We start from the raw sequence: 11,372 nt of genomic DNA, 5'->3' as shown, positions 1-11,372 counted from the left end.
GCCATGGGTCCTTCACAAATCTGTGAATTTTGTGTCAAGTGGAAGCTTCCCCAAAAGGTGAACAACACACAATTGTGACTATGTGAGAAAATATTCAGCAGTTGTCCCTTCTAAAGTGCAAAAGTGCAGTTAGTCATGGGATCCTCCCTCTGTTTGAGGAAGAGAAACTGGGCCGCAGAGCTGACCTGGAAGCAGCCTTTCCAATTGTGCAACATGTACTTTGCTTGTGCTTGTGTTTTCCACCAAAGCCACAAAAAGTGAACACGTTTAACACGTCCGTACCCACCGGGCAGACCTTCTCCATGTCCGCACTGCGTTTTCATTTCATGTGGACAAAAGATTCGCGTTCCCGGCGGAGCAAAGCAGCCCCAGAACATCACTGAGCCTCCTTCATGTTTGGGCAGTGGATGTCTTCAATCTGTGTGGGGTGCAAGTAAATCTTAAGATTTGAGACCAAGAGGAATTTATTGTGACGCCTCAGTTTGTATATCAGATCACCAGAGCGACTTTTTGAAAGGGTCAGCCTTTGCATTCCTTTGGAAGTTCACAGGAAGCATAGCACAATGGAGGACAAAATGGCCCAGAGGCGTAGTCCACCATCAGGGACAAACGAGGCCAAGAGTGTGCGCGCAGGCACGTGCGCACAAACAGGCCGCTTCAATACTTTTCTCGTTAGGCGCATTGATTTTTGGTTCTAATGAGATCATCCGTCAAGGACCAGTAATCACGTACTGTAAACAATTCGATCACGTGGCCTACTTGGCACTACATTTGAGTAGGACTCGCTCATGAATAGATTATATCCGTGAATTCTTTTGATTCGTTTGTGTTGTGAAATGACATCATTGTCGTTGAGAATTTTCACTCTATGGGCTGCTAAAAATCCGAATGTTGCGGAAAAAAACGTGCATTTTTTCCGTGGACGTCAGCTCGTGACTGGTCTGTTATGACAAACATCTCAACTATTTCCTCGTCCATCACTTAAAGCCCGTCATAAAAAATAGAAAAAAACCTTGGGATGCACCAATCAAGCAGTAAATAGTTGCGTGTTGTCTCGAATGAAACACTGACACCGTCATAAACGTGCGCTTTCTTTCGTCCTTGAGGAGCAAAATAGTAATAGACTCTCGTCAACTTGACGTCCGCCGGAACGCTACACGTGTGAAACTTAAAAAGTACACGCCAGGCCAGCCTACAGTTTGAATTGTTTAATTTCAAAATGACTGTAATCGTTACTTCTACTGTAACTAGATTTTTTTTTCCAAACAAGCGCCTGTACTTTAACGTGAGTACTTCTGCCACATTTATGCGGACACACAGCTTGGCAAACGTATTTTTTATTCTCCAAGCCCAGCAAGCTCCTCCTCCTTTTCCTCTTCTTCTTCCTCCTCCTCCTCCTGCTTCTCCTTCTTCCCCCGCTGGCTGATTTTTACACGTCCAATCCCCCGAGGGAGCTCCAGTTGAACATTCCTGGCATTCTCGGCTCGGTCCCTCCTCCCCGCTGGCTTATTATCGGCCCGCCTGCTTCTCCCCGCAGAAGCATAAGCAGTATTTTACACAGCAGCAGCAAAAGGGGAGGACGCGCGTTTTGGTTCCTCAAAGTCAACCGAAAGAAAAAAGACGCACACGGAGTTGGGATTAACACCAAAAGCAGAGGAGAATTTTTCGTTGTTAGGATGAGAGCCTGAGCTGGTAAGACTGACTTTCTGCTCATTTTATAACTTTTTACCCCCCCCCCCCCCCCCTATCGACACAATCGACAAACACTAACTTTTCTTTTACTGCCTAAATGAGATTTCAAAGCAAGATGGAGTAAGTAAAGGTAAATTAAAACAAAGTAAAAGTAAAATAGATCACCGCAGGCCAGGGCTTCTTTTGTTCGTTTTTACTCCCTCCTGAGATTGGAATTTTGGCCGCATGCGTTTTTTTTCTTGCCTGGAAAAAGTCTCCACATTTTTATGTTGTCGCTGTTGAGAGTGTGTAGAAAAATTGCCCAAAATAAATGAATAAAATGAAAATAAAAACGAATATAAAAATTTAATCGAAATTTTACATAAAAAATGGAATAAACAATAAAAAATGGAATAAAAAATAAAAAATAAGCAAAATAAAAATAAATACAATCAAAATAATTCAAGATAAATAAATGTGAACATTAAAAATAATAAATGTGAAAAATATCAGATAAATACAATTAAATATGGCTGTATTTCTCTTGTGTTTTTTTTCCTGCTTTTTCCATTTTCATTTATTTATTTTTAATGTTGGCGCTGTGAGTCCTCATCTGTTTGATAAACAGCTGATCCCCACAGATGAAACTATGTACATAATCTGAATTGAAGAAGAATCTCCATTCTGTGGTTTGGCTTGGCATGGCAAGCTCATTAAAAGGACTCGAGGCAAAGTGAACATGGGCCACTTTCTGTTCACAATACACAGAAAACACTTTGGGATGTAATCTGGGTCCAGTTTGCTTTTGAACTGTCAGATTGGTTTTAATGGGGTCAGCACAACCTCAAAGTCAGAACGATGACCTAGTTTTCAATCAATTTGGTGGTCATTCGGAGCAAAGTGAACTTAGACTACAGTGTGTTCACATTGTCTATATTAGGCAAACTATTTTATGGAGTTGAAACTGAATTGTGGCCATTTTTGGTGGCTTTGCGCTTTGCTTTTGGATGGTCTGATCAGTTGCAATGTTGCTTAAAAGAGGAGCCCGGGTCAAATTGATTGAAACCACTTCTGGAGGTTTTGCGGGTCTGGATTCCTTCAGAAGGGTCTAACCAATTTATATGGCCTATTTCCCAACTTGGCTAATTCTGTTTGGGGCTGAAATCAGATCGCTTTTAGTGCTATTAGCTGCTATGAAAAAGGAGTATCTGTTTCAGCAACAGTTCAAAGCCAGACCACTTTGTATTCACACTGTGATGCCTTCAAATCAAATTGAGGTCATGGTCTGATTTGCTTGAGTTTGTAATCATGTGTTTGCTTTGTGAAAACACCTGTCTGCTTCAATAATGTGTCACATTCTGTCATGAGCCATGCCACCTCTCAACCACCTCCTCACCATCTGTAGGTTTCACAGGTGATCGTGTGAAATCAGAAGAAAGCAGAAGAAGCGAATCCTCAGCGACAATCGGCATGACCTCCACCGAGGAGCCGTCCGGTATGGTCTTGCACAGGCTGATCCAGGAGCAGCTTCGCTACGGAAACCCGACGGACACCCGCACCTTACTGGCCATCCAGCAGCAGGCCCTGCGCGGAGGCAGCGGCAGCAACAGCGGCGGCGACATCGGCCGCAGCCCCCGCTCCTCTCTGGAAAGTCTCACCCAGGAGGAGCCTCCGTTCCCCCAGCTCTCGGCCAGACAAGAGCCCCAGGGCCAGGAGCACCAGGGCGACTTCCACCACTCTGAGAGCGCCTTTCAGCTCTACCAGCTCCACGGCGAGGAGCTGCCGACATACGAGCAAGCCAAGGCTCATTCTCAGTACCTGGCGAGCCACTGGGCAGCGCCGCCCAGCCTCGCCGGGCAGTCCCGCGAGGGGGCCTTTCACCAGGAGGCAGACGAGACGGAGCACAAGTGTGCCCATGCTCGCTCCCTCAGTGAGCAGCGCATGCAAATCTCTCTGGAGAGGAATGATGCGGCGGCCAAGGTGGAGGCGGTCAAGAGCGCCTCTCACAGCTACCCCGAGCTGGCCTACCACACCCAGTGGGGGGCGGCGGAGAAACGCCACCCTCCGCCCGAGTACTCGGCTCCTGTCCAGGGACAAGGATTTATCCTGCACCAGGCCCAGGAGTCTGCGCCGGCCCCGCAGCACAGGTACAAAGAAGCGGCATGACGTGGCATCTTTGTTGCGTAAATGCATACCTGAGTCATATGATCCTTGTTTTGAAAATGGCGGCGGTCCAAAGGCGCCACTAATACCAGTAATACTTGGCATGCTGTGGCTGAAACACCTCACATGCTTGCTTTGACCTTTCCAAAATAGTAGGTTTGACTTTTTGTCCAATCACACTTGAGCCTTTGTGTGTTGTGTTGCCATGTCAATCTAATCTGCCCGGGGTCTCTGCAATCAATAGTGCCGGTTGATTTAATCCAACTGTTTCTCTGATTTCTCTGATTCTTGAAAGCGTGTCTGTAGAAATATAAAAAAATAATAAGAATCAGATTTGCTGATGAATGTGATATATTTGATCGACATTTTTGATGGTTTCTAGAATCGTGATGTGGAAAGTCCCCAGGTAGCAAATGCTTTCTACTTGACTCATACTTTCCGTCTTTTGAAAACAGCGCTGGTCCAAAGATATTTGTAAGACTTGGCATGCTGCGGCTGGAACACCTTACATGCTGACTTTGGCTTTTAAAAATAGTATAGTTCCTCACTTAACATTCTTTAGTGGAGCCTGCGCGTCTGACGACCAAGGAGCCGGAATAGAGACCGTATTGTCCGAGCCTTCGAGTTTCCGGACTGGCCCCGACACTCATACAGTGATTGGCTTGTCTCCAATCCAGGATTGTGTCGCTTAACGTAATGTCCCCCCCCACCACCACCAGGTACGTCCAGTCTGGGCCGCCGGTGGACGTCTCCTGCTACGACGCCTTTGCCGGTCTGCCCCATGCTGGCTTGGAGGAGCCCAACCAAGTGGCGCTGCTGCTGATGGAGAACGAGAGGCTAAGGCAAGAGCTTGAGGCTCACCGGGAGAAAACCGGTCGGATTCAGAAGGTGACTTCTTTCATTTTGGCTACTCAAAGTTTATATTTATGGATTTAACGGTGGAACGTACGAAAGGGTCCAAAACGACGAGCCGTTTTTGGGTTTCCATCATGACGGAAAAACAAGCTCTCTTGTTTACCGCAACAGAAATTCTATAGCGAGCGCCTCAAAAAGCAAACTGGCATTACTCCTAAATTCACATTTTACCAACTGCGTTTCTGCCATCCGTCGTAGAGAAATGATGTGTTGGCATTTAATGCGGGTCAAAAGCCAGAAAGTCCACAAAGTGCACAAAGAGCAGATGGCTGTGAACAAAAGAGCACTTTCACTATTTCACAGCAGGCTGCCACCTGCCACCCAAGCCCCGCCCCATCCCAACCTCTCGCCCTCAGCTGTGTGCGGGTCACCACCCCTGCAGTTGCTGGCCCCGAAAAATCGATATGGCCCCAAAGCAAGTGCGCACACAATGGCACGCGCGTGAGCGACCTTGGCTCGCGGGGCTCGGCGCTATGCGAGGTGGCAGCCACGAGACAACTGCTTGCTGGGCTTGGCTCTGGCAGTCGAACAGCTGTCCAAGATGGAGCTGCTTCTCAGAAAATGCTTGGGGCCGATAACCACGAGTCTGGTTCAATAGCTACCATTGCAAATCCTCATGTGAATCGGGTCGAGCCACATTTTGCCGCCCTCGCAAATTAAGGTCACAAAAGGCCCAATTACTGGATGTTCCTGAAACATCATCTCATGTTTGTGTAATGTGGAGAAATGGTTAGCCGTGTCATCTGTAAACAAATTCGTTTGTCCTCCCTTTTCAGTTTTCCTTTTTTTTAATCTATTCACAGCACCGCCTCCGCCTGGTTGGAAAACGTGGCTTGTGTGTACCGCAGTGGAAACAACTTTTTTAGTACCTCGGCCAATCTGTAAAATATCTGCGGCATTATGTCACATGGTTCTGGCCTTGTCTCAGCTGAAAAGAATGATAACTAGCAGGGGTGGAAAGATTTCTCCCCTCTTTTTAGGCCACAGCTCTCGGTAAACATGACGTTGGATGCCGGGTTTTTTTTTGGAGGGGGGTGGGGGGACATTTCCACAGGGCAGGCAAAGGCATGCACACCTTCCTTGAGCTGGCAGCCATGGGCCGCTGTGTGCTGCTCTTTGTGTGTGTGTGTGTGCGCGTGTGTGTGTGCACGCGTGTGTGTGTGTGTGTGTGTGTGCGTGCGTGCGTGCCTGTGTGAACGGCGGCTATCAGCCCTTAAGAATGTTGATACAAATCAGTCTCACAGGGAGTGGTGCGGCCTTAAATTCCTTCTGGGAAATCTAGCATGTGCGCACAAACACACAAATTGAAATGTGTTTACATAAGTACATACATACTTTATGTTCCATGTCGCTCCAACTTTCTGGGTACCTGTTTTTCCCCCCATTGAGACCCTCATACTAACGTCGGTTAAACATGCTAAAGGAAGTTTCAAAATGTGTCTACTTTCACAAAAAGAAGAGAAAGATTTATACCAGAACATGGAATTTAGTATGCTTATTTTACTGTCAACAAAAATCATCGCTAGTTATTTTGTAGACCCCGCAAGCTACATGTTAAGGGCCCCAGTTTGAGAACCTCCCTTCTGCGTTGCATAACAACAAAAGCAGCATTCCAGTTCCTCCCTGTCAGGTCAGAAGGTTAACCGAAAAAATTCCTTGTCTATTTCTGTCCTCCTCCCAGTTGGAGCAGGAAATCCAGCGCATTTCCGAGGCCTATGAGAAACTAATGCAGGGCAGCAGTAAGCGCGAGACTCTGGAGCAGACGCTGAGGAGGAGGCTGGTGGACGAAATCCGCCGGCTGCAGGATTTCAACCGAGACTTGAAGGAAAACTTGGAAAATGCCCGCACGCACGTGGCCAAAGAAGTGCAGGTGGCCGATCACAACCAGCATATCATGGCCAAGCTCCTGGAGCAAAGTGAGTTCCAAAGTGTCATACTTACTGTGTGCTCTGAGCGATCTTGAGGTTTTATTTTCATCCCTGATCTCCAACATTTAATATGTTTAATATTTCAAATTACAAATGTGTGTTTAGAAACAGTTTGTAGCGGAAATTGAGACCGTTTATGTAGCAGGAATTGAGACTGTTTACCTAAGCTAACAGTTAGCTGAGCTTCCTCCATTTTCTTTCGATTTTTTTCGGGCACTCTCACATTTTGGGTTAAAATGTTAAAAATCTGCGTGTGCACCCCGCTGTGGTATCTCCATTATAATCAACATTCTCGATTGGACTAATATGACGCACACATTCAGGAATTTCCCTTGCGCAACCTCCATATCCTCTTTGGAAGGCTTTAGAAAATTCAAGGCAGCTCTTGAAGTGAAATGAGGTGACAGGAAAGCCTCCTGTTGTTGAGGTGCTCCCCCCATCAAGTCATAGTCGAGCGTCGGTGTTTGTGAGGCCTCGTTGAGGAACGCCAAAGCGCTCGCTCGCTATGTGGGTCAAAGGGATGGGGTGGCTTTCTCCCTCGTTCTGTCCTCTCAGCAAGTGCTTTGCTAAATGAACGCGGGCCACCGTGGAGAATTTTTTATTCTGCTGGGGTGGAGGGAAAAGATTCTTGAGATTCTAAAACTGGGGTGTCAAACTCAACATTTGCACAGGTTTGCTTCCTTATAAAGACAAACAATGAATAAAGACAAAAAAAAAAAAATCCTTTACCCCGTAAATATGACCGGAATAGTTTGAATATTCACTTAAGATACCTCTTTTATTTTATATTATTTAATGACTTATGTGGCATTTAGACACACATGGTAATTGTGTTTACTTGTAATGAAGATTATGAGGGGGGGGGGGGGTCTTGTGAAACTCACTGGACCCAAACATTTTGAAAGTCTGTGTTGTGGACTCTTAATGATGATTTTGTCTTCCCTGGCAGACGAAGAGCAGAACGCGGAACGGGAGCGAATGGAGCGCGAAGCCGAACGACTGCGGGCGGCGGCCGAGGAGCAGAGCGTCCGCAGTAAGAGGCTGGAGGAGGCCCTGGAAGCAGCCCGGGGGCGAGGCCGGCAGCTGGAGGAGGAGCTGAGGCGCAAGAGGGCCTATGTGGAGAAGGTGGAGCGGCTCCAGAGCGCCCTGGCTCAGCTGCAGTCCACCTGTGAGAAACGTGAGAGCTTGGAGATGAAGCTCAGGACGCGCCTCGAGCAGGAGCTCCGCAGCTTGAGGGCTCAGCAGGTAGTTTAGCTCGGATTAGCCACGACGCTCGGCCATTTTGCTCGGGAACTCAATGAAAGACAATAATATGGATGGCAAAGTCACAAGTCCCGCTATTTTCTTCAACAGCGCCAGTCGCAACCACCTGGAGTGACCATGGGTTCCCTCCAAGAGCGTCTGCGGGAGCGCGAAGAACGCATCCTGGCGCTGGAGGCTGACATGGTGCGCTGGGAGCAGAAGTACCTGGAGGAGAGCACCATGAGACAGTTTGCCATGGAGGTGGCCGCCACTGCTGCCGCGCAGAGGTACGCGTCGCGCTGTCTACCAATTTTTTTAACACCTTAATACAGACAAATCTAATGATAATCCAAAATTCCCCTCCACAAAAAAAAAAAAAATCTGCACTCACTGTATTGTAAAAAGAAACAAACACAATAACCTAGCTTGTAAGCCAAGGTACACATGACATTTAAGAGCTTAAACCAGAAGTGTGTGAAGTCCATCTTGTTGGTGATTAACAAACCGCTTCAGGTTTTTTATAGACACCGCCTCTTATTCTAATAAAACCAAACATGACCCACATTAAAAACCCACAAGAAAAAGTGACAACTGTGGAACATAGCACACTAAGTTAAATGCTTGAAGATGCAACTTAGCATTTGAAATAGTTAAAAAATATATATATATACATATCTAGGAAAATCCCTTTTTTTACCATTGAAATTGTAAATACATTTTAATTTTGAAAAACAAACACACTAGTTTTTAAGGAAAACCAAATATCTTATGTTTAAATGTTACAAGATATGACAATCCTTTTCATAAATATCATATCTCTAACCTAACCTCTTGCTAATGCTAACACGACAGGCAAAACTTAGCTCCTCTCCCACGTACAGGGCTCTTTGATTGTTACAGAAATAATTTGTGAGGGTTTGCAAAAGTGCAAAGGGCGATAAAAGGTCATTTGTGGCCATTTTTGCAGAGACACCACCATCATCAACCACTCGCCTTGCCACTCCTCCAATAACAGTTTCAACGAAGACTTGCCAGTCGCCGACTTCAGGAACCAGGAAATGGAGAACAGGTGAGAACCGTTGCGGAGAAGCTTTTTGCCTAATGTTACGATGCTAGCCAGAAGCTGATGTGCATCCTCCGTTTTGTCTCTCAGGATCCGTGCTCTCTACGCTCAAATCCTGGAAAAGGACGCCGTGATCAAGATCCTCACCCAGCGGCTGCACCAGGACCAGGGGCGCAAGGACGAGCAGAGCCCTCGCACCAACCTCCTGAGTGTGGCCGGGGGGGCGCCCCTGAGGCTGGCCTACTCCACGCCCTCCATTTTTACAGCCAAGACTGCAGCAAAGAGTCGAGGTGAGGAGCCATTTCCATGTTGATCCCTAATTTAGGCTTGGATTAACAGAAGATGACTTGTTGAGGAATTCTGAGCCGAGTTTACTTTTCCACCTCCCGATTTAAATCCTGACATCATTTCCGTAGGTAAGAGTCTGTCCGACGACCAGACGTTGCCATTTTCCGCTCAGTCGGAGCCCAACACGCTGGAACTGCAGACAGAAGCAACAGAAGGCAGCGAGGCCGCCAGCGTCAGCAAGCTCAGCGCCGGTGAGTAACCACTGAAATATGTGTCTCGTAAACACAAGGAACTTCACTGTGCGTTTAAAAAAAAAAAAAAAATTATGTTGCTTTAAGTGTTGCATGAGGGACTACCGCACGTTTTTGGAATCAGCACGATAAAAAAAAGTTGCCTGTTGGCCATGATGGCCATGGCCTCTCTTGTTGTTAAAGCGCGCTGTGGCTTCTGAGATGCCATCTGGAGCGTACGCGCGCCTAAGAAATGATGAGCATCTTGCCGACGAAATCCCATTGGAGTGTGGAAAAGCTGTTGTTAACCTTAAGTCACTGATAGCATATCGACCTCCGCTTTTACTCCCATCCCCCATTTTTTCTTTTTTGTTCTCAACATATTTGTACACGTAATCAGACAACGGAAGAATGCAATTTCGGTAGGTTGTAAAAAAAAAAAAAAAAAAAACTTGGGCAATTAAGCTCTTAGGCTGGCTGGCAAAATGTAACCGTACCAATGATTGAGCAATAATTTGGTTTGGTCTTCCCAGTTGAGTAAACTGATTTAGGTTTTGGGGCGGCAAGATGGCCATTTCTCCCGGTTCCTAATAGAAATGATCCAATTTTTCCGCAGATAAGACAACGCCAAAGAAGTTGCTATTAAACCCTTTCAGAGGCCTCGAGGAGTTGGAGTCAGAAGCCGTTGAGATCTTTATCTAAAAGGAGCCAACGGTGTGAGGAAGAATTCCCAAAATGTGTGAAGTCTGTCACAGGAAGAAGATATCGGATGTAAGAGGCTGGGAAAGAAAAGAAACAGGGCTGCTTTTGACAAGGAAGAGCTGTGCTCTCACTCGTGGCCGCGGGCGGTCGGTCGGCCCAGGACTCTTCCTAGGTACTTGGACAGTATTTTGGATGGAGCTTGGCGTGTGGAGGCCAACATATTTATAAAATTGCTGCTTCCTTCCAATTGAATTTCCCCAATCCAGTGAATGACAAAGCTGCGTATTTAACTTCCCAAATATGCGCCGTGTCTCTTACTGTAAATATTGTAAATATTCAGCATTCCCAACCCACCGACAAAATGTGGATTTTTTTGTTTTGTTAACCTGAGTAACCTCAATTTCGTCCCAGTTGCTCACTAATTTATGACAGAAACACTGTTGAGTCACTCGAGTTTTGCGCGTTTCCGACGTCTTGGCAGCTGGTTCTGCTGAGGCCGACAATACACGTGAACTGATGTGATTTGTTGTATAAATGTATCTTTTTTTTTTTTTTTTTTTTTTTTTTACCAAACTGACACAGACCTGATGTTGTTTGTAAATGTGTGTGAGGAGGCTTGAGCTTAGCTGTAGCTGGTTAGCTAGCGTGCGTTCTCCCCTCGTGCGACCGTTCGGCTGGTCCGAATGCCGTTTGGGGGAGGCTTGACAAACGACAACGTGTTTTGTGTTTACTGTGAGGTTCTGAACTAACAAACACAGGTTAATAATAATTATTATTGTTATTAAGTATATTTTTATTCAGAGATCTGTATTATTATTATTGTAGATAATAAGAGTGCTTTGACCAGGACGCCAAAGAGTTAATGTATGTTTTTTTTTGTTTTTTTTTTAAGTTATGTGCCGACAATCGCGGTCAAAGTCAAAAAGTTGGACACAACCGAGCGAGTGTTGACTTCTAGCAGTCATTTCTGTCAAACTGTGCAGCGTTGTGAAGGTTTTAACAGCTGAATTTCACTCGACATTTCATAAAGCAATAAAATATTTGAATTTACAAAAGCTGCTTTGGAATCATTCCAGCTACGTTCGGTGCTCACAAAAACGATGAGTCGACCAGTCAAGGAGACACTTGTGCTGTGCTTAAAAGGTATCAACGATGTCATTTATCGACGTC

At 46.0% G+C, this 11,372-nt stretch overlaps 1 protein-coding gene across 1 annotated transcript; it reads left to right on the top strand.

The window, feature by feature from the left end:
• Positions 1-708: 708 nt before the first annotated feature.
• LOC147046539 (angiomotin-like 2a) lies at positions 709-11,257 on the top strand. The gene is made up of 10 exons (XM_085930270.1): positions 709-1,692; positions 3,077-3,818; positions 4,554-4,722; positions 6,431-6,665; positions 7,627-7,922; positions 8,031-8,206; positions 8,887-8,988; positions 9,073-9,272; positions 9,399-9,521; positions 10,117-11,257. Exons 2-10 carry the CDS (start codon positions 3,142-3,144, stop codon positions 10,200-10,202), a joined length of 2,064 nt encoding a protein of 687 aa, XP_085786396.1. The 5' UTR covers positions 709-1,692; positions 3,077-3,141; the 3' UTR covers positions 10,203-11,257.
• The last annotated feature ends 115 nt before the right edge of the window (positions 11,258-11,372 follow it).

The sequence above is a fragment of the Syngnathus leptorhynchus genome, chromosome 14 (genome assembly GCF_054491065.1).
Source record: "Syngnathus leptorhynchus isolate UIUO chromosome 14, UIUO_Slep, whole genome shotgun sequence".
NCBI classification, from domain to species: domain Eukaryota; kingdom Metazoa; phylum Chordata; class Actinopteri; order Syngnathiformes; family Syngnathidae; genus Syngnathus; species Syngnathus leptorhynchus.
Note: the sequence above shows the minus strand (reverse complement) of the source record. Positions and strands in the feature narration are given on the sequence as shown.